The 21056-nt window shown below is 41.1% G+C and overlaps 1 protein-coding gene across 3 annotated transcripts in view; it reads left to right on the top strand.

The window, feature by feature from the left end:
• Positions 1-21056, top strand: part of LOC130436796 (adhesion G protein-coupled receptor L1-like) — a 29923-nt gene that overhangs the window by 5817 nt on the left and 3050 nt on the right. For 2 of the 3 annotated variants that reach the window (XM_056767770.1, XM_056767751.1), the window contains exons 2-23: positions 6613-6747; positions 7204-7417; positions 9489-9598; positions 11354-11368; positions 12815-13022; positions 13098-13362; positions 13552-13879; positions 13968-14264; positions 14737-14840; positions 15540-15725; positions 15801-15839; positions 15919-16099; positions 16368-16490; positions 16741-16946; positions 17119-17292; positions 17365-17574; positions 18441-18661; positions 19012-19078; positions 19304-19395; positions 19534-19702; positions 19866-20021; positions 20764-20860. In XM_056767770.1, coding sequence (XP_056623748.1) covers positions 6678-6747; positions 7204-7417; positions 9489-9598; positions 11354-11368; positions 12815-13022; positions 13098-13362; positions 13552-13879; positions 13968-14264; positions 14737-14840; positions 15540-15725; positions 15801-15839; positions 15919-16099; positions 16368-16490; positions 16741-16946; positions 17119-17292; positions 17365-17574; positions 18441-18661; positions 19012-19078; positions 19304-19395; positions 19534-19702; positions 19866-20021; positions 20764-20860 — 3532 coding nt within the window. In that variant the 5' untranslated portion in view covers positions 6613-6677. The remainder of the gene's footprint in view (positions 1-6612; positions 6748-7203; positions 7418-9488; positions 9599-11353; positions 11369-12814; positions 13023-13097; positions 13363-13551; positions 13880-13967; positions 14265-14736; positions 14841-15539; positions 15726-15800; positions 15840-15918; positions 16100-16367; positions 16491-16740; positions 16947-17118; positions 17293-17364; positions 17575-18440; positions 18662-19011; positions 19079-19303; positions 19396-19533; positions 19703-19865; positions 20022-20763; positions 20861-21056) is intronic. The other variant, XM_056767760.1, reaches the window with a different exon arrangement.

Below are 21056 nucleotides of genomic sequence, written 5' to 3'. Positions count from 1 at the left end.
GTATAATTGCAAAAATGAAAGTGTGGGAACAAAAGATGAATTCTATCTAAAAGTGAATGCTCACCCAGACCTGTCTGAAACACCTCGTGTAACCACACCCCCAGAAATCTTCGTCAGATCGTGGTATAATTTGACTAAGACCGCCCAAATGTAGACGCAAGGTGGAATACCTGTCAGTACAACTGAAGATGAACCTGATGTTCCAAATATGGTAAGAGGCGTTACATTTCCCTCACACGCTTGCAGTATTCCATCAATCACTACACACTGGTTAACTGGCCAATCAGAGCACACCTCAATTTTCAGAGCCATGAGGTTTGTAAAAAATCAGCACGTTTCAGAGAGGCGGAGCAAAGAGAAGATACAAACATGCACGGTATTTGGAAAATACCACGTTTGTTAACCTTAAATTGTCTTTACACTTAAAGTTAAATGTAAAACAAACCATAATATTATTTTTAGCCGTGTCATATGAGCCTTTTAACTTTGACACATCAGATTCTGGTAGAATATTATATATGAGGCTCTGTTAGGGAGTATTCACATTTTACGTCTTTTGCCTGCGCAAGTTAGTTATTTTAAATGTAGACATGCGGCAGACACCCGCAAATAATCCTGTTTTTAAGATGCCCCTGTTTAAAATCGAGATGAATATATTTTTTTAAATATTATTTGCGCGGTTTTAGACGTGTAATGTGAATTGCCCTTTAGAAAAATGTCTTACAACATCCTCAAAAACGTTACTCTAAAAACGACTTCTTAGGTTGTTAATGCAAGCATCTTATTGCAACCTATAGTTACATTTTAAAGTTACGCGTCCTCTAGCTAGTGTCGTGTCGTGAAATATCATTTGAGATAAAATCCCAAAAAGTATTAAGGCAAAGTTTGTAAAATTTTTGCCAAAAGCAGAGCACAGACTGTGATGGAGAGCGTCTTGCTAGTTGGTTGCAGGTGGTGTTGTGTAGGCGGATTTTCTTAAAGAACATTTGAGTGGAAAAAAGTCTAGTGCAGGATGATGAATCATCAGTATTTTCGGTACACAAACACCCAGAACACACTTGACAATGCAGCGATAGACAGATCTCAGTTAAATATCCCAGAGTCGAGAAATAAAGCGTTATTATATTTCTGTGAAAGGTTTGAGAACGGTAATGAACGAGGTGTTCAGCTGCAGAGAGGCCTGAGGCTGGTGTGAGGGGAAGATTCTCCTGATAAATCCTCTGAATCCGTCTCCCGGGATCAGGGAATATTTTTACTGCACTGTCAATAGAGACCGACCGAGGCCGCGGGGGTTTCACAACACGGTGTGTGTGTGTGTGATGGTTACTGTGAACTCCGACGTAGATCATGGCAGGAGAAAAGTATCCAGACAGCAGAGGCGAGCGCAAACAAAGAGAAAAACCAAATGAGCGAAACTGCGAGAGAGATTTCAGCCGCAGCCCCTATTGCAGCGTTGCTATGACGACCGAGTGTAGGGAGACTGGGCACCGAACGATCGATGTGCGTGTGAGTCTGTCTGGAGGGATCTTGGATTACTGATCCTTAAAAAATTATTTTCCAGAGCCACACAAACAGTCTCACATAGGAGGGAAGGGTTTCTGTAGATCCATTGTGAGCAGACGCTAAATAAAGAGGTTGATTTTGGTTTACAGATGCATCTTGTTTACAAACTTGAGCGATGTTTGCCTTAACCAATTAATTTTGTGTTATTGTCGCCCACAGAAAGCGGCTAATTGAGTTTTTTAATGTCAAATAAATGTTTGCTTGCGGTCGTGGTTGCAGCCAATCATCCAACAATGGGAAGAGGGCTTAAATACAGAGGTGATCTCGTTTTTTCATTTATAAGAGCTGATCGCCATCTTCCCAACATGTCAAATTCCTTGAATTTACTAGAAGCAGATGTATTGACTGTAACTGGCTCTTTGCTCACACACTGCGTGTTCTTGCTGAACATGAATTATTAGTTTGATGGAATGGGAAATGTGACACTGGACATTTTTTTCTGGTTTCCTGCTGCAGAGACTTTGCTGACGTTACGACACTCAAGTGAATTTACTCACATTTTCCATACCATGTTCACAACATTATTTAAACGGGCGCTTAGCTTAATATGTATGTTTATGGAGTTAAACATATATTAGACGCGTAACAGCAAATGTGTCAGAGGAGAACAGGCCCTCCTGGCTGAGACTGCTGAGATTATGTTTCATTTATTCTTCATTGGAGTTTTGGTTCCTTGCCACTGTTGCCATGTTAGTTTGCTCACCTTTAGAGAACTTCAAATAACACATTCATTTCCAAACATTTTTCAATAACGTGTTTAGCTAACTAAATAAAAAATGTAATCCAACCATCTCATTACAATTTAGTAAACTCAATATTATTTAAAGGAACTTTAAGGAATTCAGAAAGCTAAACTTTTTAAGCAGTAAGAGCGTACCATTGAAAAAACAAACCATTAAGACATTATATTCAGTCTGTTCATGAAGGTCAGGTTAGTTCAACCCTAAGGATTAAACTAACTTTTCATTGTAGAAAATCACCAAAGTTCTACGATGAATATCTTAAATATTTGGTGTTGACATACTGTATAACATTGGACATGAGTTGTTATAGAGGCTGCAGATTTGCATACAAGCCTGTGGGGTGAGATGCTCCTGAATGGAGAGTTATGCAACTAGGGGTGTCGCGATTATAATCTTTGGCTAATGAATAATTGTCTAATAAATCGTTGCTATCCTGAATATTAATTGTCTGTTTTAGGTCTTTGACTTTTTCATCCTCATACATTTTTGATTTGGCTTTGAAATGACCATTGTGTTTTGAATATAAGACTGTTTTTTTAATTGGAAACACATTGTAAAAAATGAGATCTTCATATATGTAGGGTGAAGGCTTTTTCGTTGTGAATAATGCAACCGCCAAATAGTGTACTTGTGTATCGAGTAAATTGATCAGGGGTGAATTGAAGGCACCCTTAAAATGCTTTTTTCTCACTTGCAAGATTACAATAAAATTTTATGTTGGTAATGAAATTTTGGTAGAGTGGTACACTGAGATTAAATTTACATTACATTTATTCATTTGGCTGATGCTTTTATCCAAAGAGACTTACAAGTAGGAGAGCATGTAAACTAACGGTACTGTTTAGTGTGTTGACAAAATGTTTTTAAGGCCATGCTACTTGGAGGATTAAAGCTGACGTAAGAAAGGGAGCCAATGAACAAATATATATATATATATATATTCTTTTTTACACAAGACATAGACAGATTATCTTAAATAATATTAAATTGTACTGCAGGTTATTTTATGGTGTATGCTTTAAAGCTGTTTTCAAAGTGATGGTGTTGTGGTGGTACATTTCACCAGTTAAAATAATTTGGGGCTGTGATAGTAATTGAAAATTAATCTTAATCGTCAATTTTGGCCTTCAACAATAAAAAAAAATTGAGGTGAAACTATGCAAAGATCCTCTCTTTTCTTATGGTATAAAAACACAGCACACAGATTTCGTTTTCAGTGGTTCACCTGTGCTATTTTCTTGACATTTATTTTTCATTTGAATTCAAAGTGTAAAAGCAAAGGTTTTTTTTATTTTTCTATGTTGTTTCAAAAGTTAGTGAGTTATCGTGTTAAATAATGATATTTTTCATTGTCGAGCAGCCCTACAATATATAGACAAAAAAATGCAATTTGCAGACACTACAGCTCCCTTGTGTCTTCTACAGAGATGTGCAATAATTGCGATCATCTCAAACCAATGCTTCTCAACCTTTTCATAGTCGCGTCCCCCTGTAAACCCATTTAAAGAACTGCCCCCCCCCCATACTTAACATTGAGGATAGATAAGATAATGTGTAAAATATGTTATATATGGTTTATATAGTTTATATATACTGTATGTATAAAGAGGCAAAAAAAATACCTCTATATGACAGATTGATCAGATTATAAATGTTACATATCCTGCTGATAAAAACGAAAGAAACAATCACAGAAATGAATGGTTTCCATTAAAATACCATTGTAAACCGTTAGCTTTTTGCGTTAAAACTAGTGGTGGGCATAGATTAATTTTTTTAATCTATATTAATCTAGATTAAAATGGCTCATTTGAATTCTGCCGAAGGCATTCAGAATATGTGTGCTACCCAAATAATGACTAAAAGTAGGTCTTTGAGAACGGGTTTCTCAAGCCAGGTGGCGCATTAGACCAGGGGCTCATCTCCTGTTTCCAAAATGCATCACAAACTGCTTGAGAAAGCTGTTCTACTATGATAATTGGTAATGAAAATTAAATTATGTTCAATAAGATGAACTTGTGTTTACTTCCGCATTAGCTAAGGGATGATTTGCGTTTAGGTGGTACTTGAGACTGGAAGAGCTCCTACAGTACATTTACATTTAGTCATTTAGCAGACGCTTTTATCCAAAGCGACTTACAAAGAGTGAGGGAGCAACAAGCGATATGTCATACAGGAGCCATAATACATTAGATCTCAATAAAAAGTTACTGGTTTCAACTATTCAATTCAATTCAAGTTTATTTATATAGCGCTTTTCACAATGTGTATTGTTTCAAAGCAGCTTTACAGCACAGTGCATGGTATTTATACAACGAGTAAGTTCATTCTAATAAATAACATCTAATTTCTAAATAAATAAATAAATGAATGAATGCAGTGTCTAACTAAAGCTAGACCACTACCTGTTGAGAGAAAGTTTTTTTTTTTTTTAACCAATTCCGCATTGCACAAGGTGCAAACAACCTTAGTCTTATCTATGTTTCTATTGGGAAGCTTCTTAAAAATTAATGTTCCCTGAAGCAAACCCGGCGTCTTCATAGCTGCATCCATGTTAGCACGTCACGTTTGATGCGGTAATTTCACAGTAACGTTATGTTGTGTTTCAGACCAAACGCGAATGGCGTGTCAAGCGCGAGTGATTTATATGTTAATGCAAAGAGCCAATAGACCTACTTGCTGCGCGAATCGCGCGAATGAAGCCCTGGTTATGAGATGATGAGGCGGCTTCTGCTTCCGCGAATGACGTGAATCACGCAAGTTGAAAAATCTCGTTCTCGCCCCGTACAGTGCAGTTAAGCTGGTATACATCCGCGCTAAAATATCAAGGTGAAAGTCATCATAGCTTGCATAGTATAGACCCAGCTCCCAACACAACTTTGAGAATAGATTAACGGCGACATTTTTTTATCGCGTGATAAGAGTCTCACTGCGTTAACGCCGTTAACGGCCCACCACTAGTTAAAACCATTACAAAATTGTAGTGTTTTGGACATTATTCCATTTCATTGGTTTTAACATTGCAATTTATAATACAGACGCGGTGTGGTGTCATCATTGAACTGTCAACAGCTTTAAACAGCCATCCAAGTTCAGAAATACATGAAAATGCACTTTATTAACACACCACTCTGAACTCATCGGGAGAGAGAGACTTGCTCATATTCTGAAATGACAGTCTGAAAGACAAACATACTTATATGATCTAGCTGTTTCTTAAGATGGTGTAGAGGTATTTGCTGCTGCTTCCTGAGTGGACGTTTGCCTACTTTGTAGATATTATGCTTTTGTGCGCAGCCTTAAATTTTACTGCGCAGGAACTTAAAAGAGTCTGCGCAGCCGCTCACGCACGCAGTTTTAGACAGAACAGTGCCATCCGTCAATGTGCAATCGCCTTCCTCCGTGCAGTCGCGATCGAGTTCTAAAGGTTGGGGTTTCGGGGAACCATCGCGCCCCACCTGCAGTACCCCTGGTTGAGAACCAATGTCTTAAACAATCGCGATGAGGTCAAACAATGGATTATTTAATAATCACGACACCCCTAGATGCAACCAGAGCAGGATTTATCTGTAGAAGGGTTCTTTTCTTTAATGTTGTGGTTGTTTGTGTTAACATCATTCCTGCTGCTGTTGCTGTGACTGTATTCCACTTTTGTTCCCTGCTGATCAATAAATGAATCGATAAAAACAGCAATCATATTAGTCTGAGCTGTGACCTTTTTCACTGTAATTAAAGCCGAGCACATTGACCAGCAGTGTGTGTGTGTGTCTGTGTGTGTTCTCATGTCTCTATCTATTGATCAGTGTCTAAATGTGCATGCAAATGATTTAAAGAGCAAACATTTTGTTTAAGATGTGATCTTGTGTTTTGTTTCAACCGACCGTAAGAGCTTGTGATTTGATCAATGGTGTTAAATTTGTTCAATGAATTTGACGCAATCCAATGTCATAAAATCATTTTTATGATCAATCAAGTAATCTCCAAACTATAAAGTGACCCTCCACATTTACTCTAAACTCATACAAATGTCATGTTTTTTTGTGACAATTTTCATGATTGTGTGTGTGTATATTCTTGAGGGTCCCTCATTAATGACATCAGACAGAACTGGGTCAGTCCTCATCAAGTCACTGTCACCAACAGTCTCTCTCTCTCTCTCTCTCTCTCTCTCTCACTCACTCACTCACTCACTCTCTCTTTCTCTCTCTCTCTCTCTCTCTCTCTCTCTTTCTCTCTCCCCCTCTCTCTCTTTCTCTCTCTCTCTCTCTCTCCATCTCACTCACTCACTCTCTCTTTCTCTCTCCAGGATAAACTAACTTTAGAGGGAGATTGTTCTGCCCCTTCCACCTTGTCCGTTCCTCTATTGTTACCATGGCGCTGTCACCTTGGTTACTGTGGATGTGTCCAGTGTTGCTTAGCAACATTGCTCCCTCCGAACAAGGTAGGTACTACATCACCATGAAGCACCTGCCGTTGTCATGGCAACATTGAGCCCATCCCTCAGACTCGAACAGAATCCAGTGTTATTTCTTTGTGGTTTTGTTTTACTTACTACTAATACATCAATCCAATGATTTAAACGTACGTTTTACTTTAACACAAAACTACAATAGCCTACAGCTAGCACACTTTAGGATTAGCCCGATACCCTGATAGCACACATACATCTGGGAAACGTCTATTTGATGTCTGCAAGACGTATTTTTCCCATTGTTTGCTCATCTGAGACGTTTCCTGTCAGTTGTCATTCAAAGAGCCAGCAGATGTCTGTAAGATGTTTATGATTTAGAATTTACATGTAGGCTACATTAATATCATAATACTTGAATTTCTCTTTAAATCTCTAATGAGGTTATATTGCTGTCATGTGTGTGAGAGTTTGTGTTGTTGCTCTCAGGTCTGAGCAGGGCAGCGATGCCTTTCGGCCTCATGAGGCGAGAGCTGGCGTGTGAGGGATATCCCATTGAGCTGCGTTGTCCAGGAAGTGATGTCATCATGATCGAAACGGCCAACTACGGGCGCACGGATGACAAGATCTGTGACGCCGACCCCTTTCAGATGGAGAATGTGCAGTGCTACCAGCCGGACGCGTTTAAGATCATGTCACACAGGTGTGTTTGTCAGTAGCCTCAGCAGGGTCATTTCATGTCTGAACACGACTAAAACCTCCATAATGAAATAAATACACACACAATACACATGTACGGTTTAATGGCTAGCTAGAAACACTCTAAATGCCCAAGAATAGTGTAATAATAGTTTGCTGCCAGCAGGGGACAAACTGGTGAGATTACAAGAAAGATCTGTGTTCTGTATCTGCTTGTGTGCCTGTGTCGTATGCATATGTCTATGTTTGCCCTGTGTGCATGTGTGTTTGTGTGTATGCCTGAACGTGTCTGTCTGTGTGTGGTGTTGTTTGTGTGGCTGTTTGTGTGTGTTTCAGTGTCTGTGTGGGTTGCTTTGCAGTTTGTCTGTGTCTGTCTGTGTGTCGCAATCTCTGCCTTTGTCACTGTCCCTGTCTGCGTGACGGTGTGTGCATGGTGTATATATATCTGTGTGTGTGCGTGCACATGTGTATGTGTGTGTGCGTGCACAACATTCTGTGTGTGTGTGTGTGTGTGTGTGAATGCATTTGTGTTTGTGTGCACGTATGTTTGTGTGTGTGCTGGCGTCAGTGTGTCTCCCCAGTGTTGATGCTGCTGCTCTTTCCAAGAAGAACAAATCAATGTAGCTGCACTCTCCACTTCCACAGAGAGAGAGAGAGAGAGAGAGAGAGAGAGAGATTGAAAGAGAGAGAGAGAGAGAGAGATTGACAGAGAGAGAGGGAGAGAGAGATTGACAGAGAGAGAGAGAGAGAGAGAGAGATAGACAGAGAGAGAGAGAGACAGAGAGAGAGAGAGAGACAGAGAGAGAGAGAGAGAGCACCAGCACAATACAAATAATGCAAGCAGGACAGAATTAGGCAAATATGATAATGATATAGACAGATGATAACGATGAAATATGAAAACAACCCATCAACGTCTATGTCTTATGTCCAGACTTTTTGGGTTTCTCTCCGTTTGCCCTCCAGTTTGACGTGACGATACACGTGGAAGTGTCTTCGCTTTAATTCATGCACTGTATACAAACACAGCATAGATAATATTAACTAGATGCCGCATTCAAACGCTCCAGCACGTAGATGTGTCCGCCGTCTTGGAACGGTCCACTGATGTCGCTTACAGTTGACTAGAATGCCCCTGTGGCTGTTAAACACCAGAAGAATGGGATAACCTTAAGTTGTTGTCATGTGTTAGTGTAGCAGATATAATGTTTGAGTTTACACAACAATAAATATGTTTTCATAATCATACACAGTCAGCTTGATTTTGAGTGTAAACAGACTGGCTTGCATCGTTCCAATATGGCAGACGACATACGTATAGCGGCCCATAGAAACAGATGCTAATGTGGCATCTAGTTATTTATATCTAAGCAGACACAGAAGTGTTTAAGTGTGCATGCGCAACCTTCAGAAAATGCTGGTTGGGACGAAAAACTATTTTCAAATGTATAATGATTAATGTAGATAACCCTTCTGGAAACATCACATTTTTCTTGAGTGATGCTGTACTGTATATTCAACATCATGATGTTTATTCATTGACAAGTGACTAGATTGTGCCTGTTTAGACGGTATCAAAGTGACAACATACACAAACATTACTGCGCATGTGCCTGTTGTGGACACCACTGAATTTCCTCAAAACATTCACAAACAAAAGAGCGCCAGTAGATTATTTCTGATCAAAAGTGAGAAGTGTTACTTGGCTAAACTTGTCTCTCCAATATTTTGACTTTAGACTGCGATACCAAGCTCAACCACTAGATGTCAGTGAACCATACGCTTTCTTTAAATGCGAACGAATTACAGGAGACATTCAACAAATTATTTACTTAATAAAATAAACATACGACAAAACCAACAAATCGTTTATTAAACAAAATCACCACACAATAAAATAATAATATAAATCAATATTAACATAAATTAAATTAAATATAAATAGTTTTAATATAAGACACTAGCCAAACACAAACCAGAAGTTAGCTAGACTCCAGGTTGCATGTCCGATGTGTCGCACTACACAAGAGGAGGCTGAGGATGAACGTGTTTGTGTGTCTGTTTGTGTGTTTCAGGTGTAATAACAGGACTCAGTGTGTGGTGGTCGCCGGGGCAGATGTGTTTCCTGACCCGTGTCCAGGCACATACAAATATTTGGAGATCCAGTATGAATGTGTTCCTTACAGTGAGTATTAACACAGAGTCGACACATTCACAAACACACACACACATTACAAACATAAACATTTTGCTTCTCTTCTATTTGTCTCTTCTGTCCTTTCTCTTCTCATATCATCCTTATTTTTCTCTTCTTGTCTCCTCTCATCTCTTGTCTTTTTTCATTTCATCTGTTTTGTTCTCGTCTCTTTTCTGTTTCTTTCTTCTCTTCTGTTTATTACTCTCTTCTCAGCCCTTCTTTTCTCTTGTTTCGTTAGTTCTTCTCTTCTTCTGTCCTCATCGTTGTTCTTGTGTTCATCTCCCTCTCTTGTATCCTTCCTCGCTCGCTCGCTCGCTCCCTCTCTCCACTCCTCCAGTGGGTGTAGTGCTGTTGGGGTGAAGGATGTGTTTGGTGTCTTTCTTCCTGTAGGGCGGCGCTGAAATGACCCTCACTGTTTCTTCTTACAGTTTGGAGTGATGTGCAGCTAACAGACTCATTCATTCGCTCGCTCACTCATTTTTCTTTGCAGTATTCTCACGCGACTCTTTTTCTAATTACAGATTGGAAACTGGGTGTTGGAGGATCTGAATTCACTGACGTTTTCTTTCTTTCTGCTTTTATACAGGATCAACACCCGAGTGTGTGTGTGTGTGTGTGTTACCTAAAGGGAACAGAGTGTTTGTGGCACACGGCTTCACCTCTGGGGGAGTGTGTGTGTGTGTCTCACATGTAAGGCCTGTTCTCACCATGAGTTCAACAATAACAGTTGTGAATAAAACTCATACAGCTTTGCACGTTGAGGGCGACACAAATATATTTGCCCCTCATAAAGTTATCGCGTCTGAACTCAGATGAAACGCTTTCGGTTGCTTTTAATTTTGAGACACAACCACAAATATAAAAATATTTGCTCTAGGTGAGAACAGACCTTAAAGGTACACTCCGCCCGAAAATGATGTCATCTTTTACACACCCTCAGATAGTTCCAAACCTGTATAAATGTCTTGATAAGATATTTGTAAGAATGTCAGTAATCCAAACAGATTTCATTCTCCATTTACTGTCATTGGAGGGAAAATAAATACTATGGGAGTCAACGGTGGATGAGTTCTGTTTGGATTACTGACATTCTTAAAAATATCTTCCTTTGTGTTTAGCCGAACAAATACATTTGTACAGGTTTGGAACAATCTGAGGGTGAATAAAGGATGACAGAAGTTTCATATTTGGGTGAACTGTGCCCAACAAACGTATTTCTCTTCTGTGATTTCATTCAGCTGTTTATCCATCTTTAGACCCTTGAACGGATGGATGGATGGATGGAGGGATGGTGGGATGGTGGGGGTGTGGAGGGATGGAGAGTGGACAGAGTTAGAGGGCAGATATGTTTTTTACCAAGATTATAAAAACAATCTTCAAGTAAATATTTCACCAATAATTGGTCATGTTTAAGAGAAGAACAACTAGCGTTCCTATTCCTTACCCAACCATACCATTACTCTCTCTCTCTCTCTCTCTCTCTCTCTCTCTCTCTCTCTTGTTACTTTCTTTCCATGCAATATTTTCTCGTCCTCGAGTTCATATTCTCTTGCGTCTAATAAATTTCACTTGACCTTTAAGCTTGAATAGAAACAGACGACTCTGCTGTGAAACTGAAATGTCTCTTTTTTCTCTCCTTTGCATTTTCTGTCTCTCTCTCTCTTTCTCTGTCTGTCTGTCTCTCTCTCTCTCTCTCTTCATTTATACCTCTCTCTACCCTTCTCTATTTCAACGCTTGAATAGAAGTGGACCAAAAAGGTAAAGACCATGTAAACGCCGCAGTTTCTTTCCCTCTCTGACCTCTTCTATCTCTCTCTCTTTCTCTCTCTCTCTCTTTCTCTTTTTACTCTCTTGTTCTCACTTGCTCTTACTCTCACTCTGTTTTCAGTTTACTCTCTCACTCTCTCTCTCTCTGTCTCTCACTCTCTCTCTCTCTGTCTCTTTCTCTCTCTCTCTCTCTCTCTCTCTGTCTCTCTCTCTCTCTCTCTCTCTCTCTCTCTCTCTGTCTCTCTCTGTCTCTCTCTCTCTCTCTCTCTCTCTATCTCTCTCTCTGACCCTTGTGTTGTGCTCTAGTTTGATGAAGCTCTTTCATCTTCTCTTCTTTCACACATTTACAAACACCGTGAAGATCTGTCCATCTCTCTCGCTCACATGCACAAGCACTTGTTTTTTGCCGTCCCTTTTTAGTTGCTTGCTGTATGAGACTAATTTAATCCTCAGATCCAAACGACACCTGTCTCTCTCTCTCTCACTCTCTCTATCTGTTCATTCCTTTGCTTCCCTCAGGATCGACCTGTTGTGGTTTTTTTTAGTGTTATAAAGGAATCTCCTCCTTCTCTTTTAGTACCTGTGTGCACATGCTGTGTTCCTGACCTGACTTTGTTGTTGTGCTCGTGCGTGTGTGTGTAGTATTTGACAGCCCTCCCAGCCTATACCCGCCCTCTGTGTCAACTAACCCGCATCTCATTGGCTCCAAAGGTTCCTGTAGCCCCGCCCCCATGCTCTGTCATGACTCTACCTCAGAATTAACCAAAAATTAAATGTAGCAAATCTGTCTGATGCAACCAAACAAACACAAGATATCTGTCTGTCTGCCTGTCTGTACGTCTGTCTCTCTGTATGTCTGTCAGTCTCTCCGTCTGTTTGTCTGTTTCTGTCTGTCTGCCTGTCTGTATGTCTGTCTCTCTGTATGTCTGTCAGTCTCTCCGTCTGTTTGTCTGTTTCTGTCTGTCTGTCTGTCTCTCTGTATGTCTGTCAGTCTCTCCGTCTGTTTGTCTGTTTCTGTCTGTCTGTCTGTCTCTCTGTATGTCTGTCTTTCTGTTTGTCTCTATCTGTCTGTCTGTCTTTCTGTTTGTCTCTGTCTGTCTGTCTGTCTGTCTGTCTTTCTGACTGTCTGTCTGTCTCCGTCTGTCTGTCTGTCTGTCTTTCTCTCTGTCTGTTTCTGTCTGTCTGACTGTCTTTCTGACTGTCTGTCTGTCTGTTTCTCTGTCTGTCTGTCTCTCCGTTTGTCTGTCTGTCAGCCTCTCTGTCTGTCTGTCTGTCTGTCTATACTTACACACACTCTTTAATGTTGTAGATAGCTTAAACGTTTCTGTGTGCAGTGTGAATAGATCTTTTTATTTGATCTGTTGTTTTATTACTCTCATGTCGTCTCACACTCGTCCTCACTTGTCCTATCACTGTATGATCTTTTTCTCCGTGTAGTTTTTGTTTGTCCCGGAACGTTAATGGGAGTGTTGGAGCCCAGTTCAGTGCGAGAGGCGGAGCATCAGTCAGGGGCGTGGTGTAAGGACCCTCTGCAGGCCGGCGATAGGCTTTACGTGATGCCGTGGACACCGTATCGAACAGACATGCTGTATGAATACGCCTCCTGGGACGATTACATCCAAAACAGAATCACCACCACCTACAAGTGAGTTTCTCTGCTCGAGTTTGTGAATGAAGGGTCCTGTGTGAATACTGACCAGAGGTGATGTGTAACGGTCAGGTTGCCGAGTCGAGTGGACGGCACAGGTTTCGTCGTGTACGACGGGGCCGTGTTCTACAATAAGGAACGCACGCGTAACATCGTGAAATACGACCTGCGGACGCGCATCAAGAGCGGAGAGGCCATTATCGGAACTGCAAACTATCACGACACATCGCCGTACCGCTGGGGTGGGAAGTCAGACATCGACCTGGCTGTGGATGAACACGGCCTCTGGGTCATATACGCTACTGAAGCCAACAGCGGCCGTCTGGTTGTTAGCCAGGTGAGAGAGACATATCTGATGGGCTTAGGTCAAGTGTTTCCCAGGAATTTAAATGAATTGTTTTATATTACATCGGAACTTCCTTTTTCTTTCTAGTTAGGCTTTGTTGTTTGTATACATCCCAATCTTTCTGTAATCTGATTGGCTTTGGGCCCATATTTTCAGAGTCTGATTGCATGTGCATTTTAGGTGAACCCGTACACTCTGCGCTTCGAGGGAACGTGGCAGACGAGTTTCGAGAAGCGCATGGCGTCGGAAGCGTTCGTGGCTTGTGGCGTCTTGTACGCCGTGCGTTCGGTATACCAGGATGATGACAGCGAGGCAGGCGGAGATCTGATCCTGTATGCTTACGACACGCGGCAAAACCGAGAGGAGCCGGTCAGGATCCCGTTCCCCAACCCTTACCAGCACATCTCCTCCATCAGCTACAATCCCAGAGACAACCAGCTGTACGTCTGGAACAACTACATCGTCCTGCGATACCCGCTGGAGTTCAGCCCTCCACAACCCACCACAGGTGACTCTCATGAATGGTTTTCATGAGGATATCTTAATTTATGAATTGTCAAGAATTCCAAAACAATGATCTTTGTCTGCTGTCTTAGATCCTCTGTCCACATCTCTCCTCTCCACCACTTCTCTGAACTCTCTCTCCTCCACGGCGTCGATGGCCCTCAGTCCCACATCTGTGCCATCTGTGACCTTTCATCCAGTGGGGGCGATCAACAGGGCTCCCGCCGGGCGACCCATCACAGCGACGGTACCGGTAACCGTAAGGCCTCCCCGACGGCCACAGGGTCCGCACACACCCATGTGTGAGGGACGGGTGACCCGCGGGGTCCAATGGCCCCCCACTCATCGAGGGGAAACCGTGGAGAGACCCTGTCCCAAAGGATCGCTCGGTCAGTTCATGAGGCGCTGTGTATTTTAAACTGGAAAGCATCAGAAGAGTCCGGAAAAACATTTTCTGGCACGCTCTCTTGCTGTTAGAATGTACGAGAGATGTATTAATACTGACTGCTGTGTGTGAATTATAATCTCTCTCTGCTGTACTCTGCATGAACCCCGGAGTGTGTCTGTGCGTGTGTGTTACACATCAATACACAAATACACAAGCTTCAGAACTCTGAATGAACCCATAAACATGCACACATGCTTGTTTATATGGGTTAAAGAGTTTCCAGTGGAAAGCACCGCAACAGAATCACATCACTTCATCCTGATCTCAGATGTTTCGTTGGAATCTGACTCTCTTTGCCTATGGTTTATTATTTTTAGTTTGGGATGTTTTATATATGTCCACACAATTCGTCTTGAGTGAATGTGTCACACCTGATTGATCACTGATCAGCATATGATGTCTGTATGTTTCAGGTATAGCATCATATCAGTGTTTGGCTGATGAGGTGAAATGGAACCCAAGAGGTCCTGACCTCAGCAACTGCACCTCACCGTGGGTCAACCAGGTCGCTCAAAAGGTCAGCGCTGATCATAAAGATACATAAGGATGTATGGATGAATAGATGGAAAGATGGATAGTGGGATGGATGGATGGATGGATGGATGGATGGATTGAGTTGGATAGATGGATGGATGGATTAAGTTGTATAAATGGATTGATGGATAGTAAAATGGATAGATGAATAATCAGATAATTGGATGGATATATTGATAGATAGTTGGATGGATTGATTGATTGATTGATGGATAATTGGATTGATGGATGGGTGGATAATTGAATGGATTGATAATTATATATTTGGATTGATGGATAGTTTTTTGGATGGTTAATTGTATAATTGGATGGATAGATTGATGGACAGTTGGATGGATTGATGGATAATTGAATGAATTGATAATGATATATTTGGATTGATGGATAGTTTGATGGATGGTTAATTTTATAATTGGATGGATGGATTGATGGATAGTTGGATGGATAGATAGATCAACACTCGTTCAAGGCCTGCTCAGAGCTCAGGATGGATGAATGGATCATTGGGTGAACCGAAGGATGTATGGATAACTGGATGGACTAATAAATATATAGATGGATGGATGGATGGATGAATGGATAATTTGATAAACCAATGGATGGCACGAATGTTTGGATTAATAGATGGATAAAAAGACAAATGCATGGACGATGAATATATGATTGATCTTCGTCTTTGTAGATCAAGAGTGGAGAGAACGCCGCACATGTCGCTTCTGTGCTTGTCAATCACACTCGTGGGCGGATCTATGCCGGTGATGTCACTTCCTCTGTGCGTCTAATGGAGCAGCTGTTGGATATCCTGGACTCACAGTTACAGGCTCTCCGACCCGGAAACAAAGAGTCGGCAACACGCACCTACAACAAGGTGCTTACACGCTTACAAACACACGCACATAGAGATGTGAAGACAGCAGAGTAACCGTTTCATTCTTGACTTCAGCTGCAGAAGAGAGAGAGGACGTGCAGAGCCTTTATTCAGGTAAACATTTAGCAAACACATTCATAACGTGAACACACACTCTCTTCTGTGTGCGACACATCACATGTGTGTTTGTCAGGCGGTGGTTCAGACGGTGGATAATCTGCTGCGTTTGGAGGCGCTGGAGTCGTGGCAGGACATGAACAGCACTGAACAATCTCACGCTGCGACCATGCTGCTGGACGTCATGGAGAAAGGAGCCTTCCTATTGGCTAATAACCTGTACGGTGGCCACTTCAGCGACCGTGCGCCCAACATCGGTATTTCAAGTTTATTTGGAGTAACTCAGTCATGTCACAGAGTTTACATCATTGTGTTTCGTTTGCTGTTGATATTCCAAGCTAAGAGATCAATTTGACATTCATAGACCGAAAGTTTTTAAAATATGAATTAAAAAGGATCTTTCATTCACTGATAAACTACATAAACAGAACCATTTTATACAGCACACAGCAGTTAACCGCTCTAGAGATTGTTGAGCTGTGTTCATTGGAAGACTTAACATTTGATTCTGTGTGTGTGTGTCAGATCTGGAGGTGTATGTGCTGAACACAGAGATGGAGTTGAAAGATCTGTCGTTTCCCAACACCTACGATAGCGACAGCACCATCCATGTGTCCTCATCCACAATCAAACAATACAGCCGCAACGGTCAGTGACACTCATTACCTGTCTGCAGACAGCAATAGCATTAACACACAACCAAGATGGTTCTGTCACCGTTGTCATGGCAACAGTCACCGTGGTTTTCTTCATGCAGTGGTGACAAGCGTGTGTTTGATGCGGCAGGTTATTTTGACTGGGATGTCATCTAAATGCAGTAACGCCGATCAGTGACATGTTGTAATTTTTCTCCTGCCGTGGCAGTGAGAGTGTGTCTCTGTCTTCTGCTCTCCATCAGGTCAGGTGAAGGTTGTTTTTACTCTCTACAAGAACCTGGGCCTGTTTCTGTCCACTCAAAACGCCACGGTGAAGACGGGCGGCGAGATGAAATCCGGCGGACACAGTCTGGCCGTCAACTCGCACATCATCTCTGCGTCCATGAACAAAGAGTCGAGCCGAGTGTTTCTGACCGAGCCTGTTGTGTTTACTCTACGACACCTGCAGGTGTGTTTGCATTCTTCATAGCATGAGAATATACATGAATGATCAGCTTTTCAAATCATCAAAACATTTCCAGTAAAATAGACGTGTCACGTGATATAAGAATCCAGAACACAATAACAAAAAGAAGATCAGACTCTTGTGTAACGCTCATCATGTGTGTGTGTTTTGACAGCTGGAGAATCACTTCAGCCCCAACTGTTCCTTCTGGAATTACTCGGAGCGCTCGATGAAGGGTCAGTGGTCGTCTCAGGGCTGTAGGCGTCTACACAGTAACAACACACACACCACCTGTGCCTGCTCACATCTCACCAACTTCGCTGTGCTTATGAACCACCAGCAGCCTGCTGTGAGTTAACCAGACACACACACATGTTTGCGTTTGTACAGCTTGTAAAGCTTCTCTGTGTGTGTTTGTCAGTATCCGGGTGGTGTGCAGGGATTGATTCTCTTCGTCATCACGTGGGTGGGGATGGTGATCTCTCTGGTGTGTTTGGCTCTGTGTATCTCCACCTTCTGCTGCCTGCGGGGCCTCCAGAGCGACCGCACAACCATACACAAGAACCTGTGCCTCACCCTCTTCATCTCACAGCTGCTCTTCCTCATCGGCATGGATAAAACACACTACACGGTGAGGGCGGGAGATCAGATCACAACAGACAAAACAAGATCAGATCAGACAAAATCATATCACACAAGACCAAACCCACTTTTATTGGACAAAATGATAAGATCAAGATCACGCCAGTTTACATAAAACAAGACTAGATCGTATCATACAAAACTAGATCAGATCACATCAGATCAGACAAAACAAAACAAGATCACAGAACATCATACAAAACAAGATCACAATAGATCACATCAGTCAAAACAAAACAAGACTAGATTGTATCAGAAAAAAACTAGATCAGATCAGATCACATCAGACAATAAAAAAAAAAAGATCACAGAACATCAGACAAAACAAGATTCAATTCAATTCAATTCAATTGAAGTTTATTTATAGAGCGCTTTTCACAATGTGTTTTGTTTCAAAGCAGCTTTACAGGGGCAAACAGGAAAAGCAGAAAAGATAAAACAAAGCACAGTGCATGATATTTATACAACGAGTAAGATCATTATAATAAATAATATCTAATTAATTAAATGAATGAAGATCACAGTAGATCACATCAGTCAAAACAAACCAAGAGCAGATCAGATCACATCAGAGAAAATAAGATCAGATCACAGTAGATCACATCATACAAAACAAGATTACGTTAGATCACATCTGACAAATCAAGATTAGATCACATCAGGCAAAACAACATCGCAGTATGACATATCGCTTATTGCTCCCTAACTCTTTGTAAGTTGCTTTGGATAAAAGCGTCTGCTCAATGACTAAATGTAAATGTAGATCCCACCAGACAAATCAAAACAAGATCAGCTCCCATCAGACAAAACAAGAGTGTGTTTGTGGGTATTGACTGGCTTGTGTTGTGTGTTCAGGTTGTGTGTCCCGTGCTGGCCGGTCTTCTTCATTTCTTCCTGCTGTCAGTGTTCTGCTGGCTCTGTATGGAGACGGTCCAGCTGTACGTTCTCATGGTGGAGGTGTTTGAAAGCGAGACGTCTCGTCGTAAATACTATTACCTCACTGCTTACGGCTTCCCCACGCTGGTAGTGGCCATCTCCACAGCCATCGACTACAGGAGCTACGGAGGAACTAAAGCGTGAGTGTGTGCTTCTGTTTGTGTATGTGTGTGTGAATCCCTCAGAATCAATACACATACACACTCTTACTCTCAGGTTTCTGACTAAAACCTACATGGTATATATTTTTTAATGTTTATATTTCAGTCAATTTGTGCTTTATTTTATATTTCACTCTATATTTTATCTTTAACTTAGCACCTTATTTTAATTTCCATACTTAAATTAATATTACTGTTTGTACTTAAATTAATATTACTGTTTGTACTTAAATTAATATTACTGTTTGTCTTTTGTTATTTGTTCAATGCTTTGACAGTATTGTAAGTATTGTGTGTGGGTGTGTAATGATCTCTTGTGTGTTGTGTAGTTGTTGGCTGCGGGTGGATAACTATTTCATCTGGACATTCATTGGCCCCGCCTCTCTTGTTATCCTGGTGAGACTTTAGTCCTCTAGTTAATAAAACCATCAATAACAAATAACACACAATGTACTGCAGTGTGCCGTGTTTTCAGTATGCCGTACACATCCTGTATTCTGTGTCCAACACTTTATTTGATTAAGTAACGTGGACTAGAAAGATTATGAATACTGTGGTGACTTATAAACTAGACTATCAATTCATTTTCTCTCGTGAGTGATGTATGTGTTTTTTGTTTAGCTGAACCTGGTGGTGTTGGTCATCACTATACACCGCATGCTCAGACATTCCACCGTACTGAAGCCAGACTCCAGCCGATTCGACAACATCAAGTAAGAGCGCGGGGTCAGAGGTCACGCACACTGAAAATCATATTTATGATGCTTGTGTGTTTGTTTATGACATCAGTTTGTGTGTCGAGACGGTCAGCAGGACTGTGATGTGTTCTCTCTTTGGTTCCTCTGTGACAGGTGTTGGACGCTCAGCTCCGTCACTCTTCTCTTACTCGTCTCTCTCACGTGGATTTTTGGCCTGTTGTTTATTAATGACAACAGTGTTGTGATGGCGTACCTCTTCACCTCCTTCAACGCTTTACACGGCATGTTCATCTTCCTCCTCCACTGCGCTCTGCAGAAGAAGGTGTGTGTGTTTTATTTCATTTGAACATAAGTCTGTTTATTATCAATCTGTTGATTGTTTGTTTATAATATGACTTAATAAGAATGACTTCACAAACAGATCTGTGTGTGTGTTATTTGTGTAGAATTTGTATTTCATGTCAGCGTTGTGTATCTTCTATTAGGTGCAGAAAGAATACAGCAAGTGTTTGCGACAGTCGCCCTGCTGTGGCCACGCCTCCTCGACCGGTTCACATGGTTCCCTCAAGAACTCCGCCCACCGTAGCAACAACCGCTACTACGGCGGTAGCCAATCACGGCATGCACCGGCGCAAAGACAGGTAACACAAACACACAAGTTTGTCCTAATATAATATTAAGCTTTTAATTTTACGATAATTAATATGTTTAGTGATTATATTTTTGCTTTTGTGCTCAAATTATAAGAAATCGTGATCTTCTTTTGCCCCATATTAATGAACACAACAGGTTTATAGACTGTCTCATCGTACGTGTTTCTGGCTAGTGTCTAATTATAAAACTATTTTATTTAATTTATGTTAATAATTAGTTTATATTATTATTTAAAAACTATAATTATTTTATTAAATGAACGTTTTGTTGAATTTTTTTGTATGTTGAATGGGTCCTGTAGTTGTGACGCATTTAAAGAAAGCGTGTGGTACACTGACATCTAGTGGATGAGCTTGGTATCGCATTCTTCATTCAAAATATTGGAGAGCCAAGTAACACTTCTTCAGGGTTTCTTTTGATTGTTATTAGAAATAATCTACAGGCGCTCCATTGTTTGTGAATGTGTAGTGTTTCATTAAGGTCAACCCACAAACGTGTGCATGTGCAGTGACGTTTGTTATGTTGTCCTTTTGAAACTGTCTATTGTAAAATTCTATTGAGCACTTATTAGTGTTTATAAAATGAACACACGTAAATACTGCATGAAATGATGAAAACATGTTTACGATTTTTTTCTTGATTGCATTGTTGTGTCTGTTTTCCAAAAACTATCCCAAGTTTTCTTTTTGAGGGGATTTCTTCATCAGTCACTCTCGTGTGTGTTTGTAGAGTCGTATCAGGAGGATGTGGAACGACACTGTTCGACGACAGACGGAGTCATCCTTCATGACAGCAGAGATCAACAACACACACACACTGACCAGAGGTGACACACAAACACATTGACCAGAGATGACACACACATACACACACACACAAACACACACACTGACCAGAGTTGACACACACGCACACATACTGACCAGATGTGAATCACACACACAACTTACTTGCAATACAATTTGTCAACCGTAGATGTGGACTGAAGTCCAAGTCTGAAGTTCATCTGTAATTATCATTAT

Source organism: Triplophysa dalaica, chromosome 2 (genome assembly GCF_015846415.1).
Source record: "Triplophysa dalaica isolate WHDGS20190420 chromosome 2, ASM1584641v1, whole genome shotgun sequence".
NCBI lineage: Eukaryota > Metazoa > Chordata > Actinopteri > Cypriniformes > Nemacheilidae > Triplophysa > Triplophysa dalaica.
The sequence above is the reverse complement of the archived record's forward strand: the minus strand, read 5'-3'. Positions and strand labels throughout refer to the sequence as shown.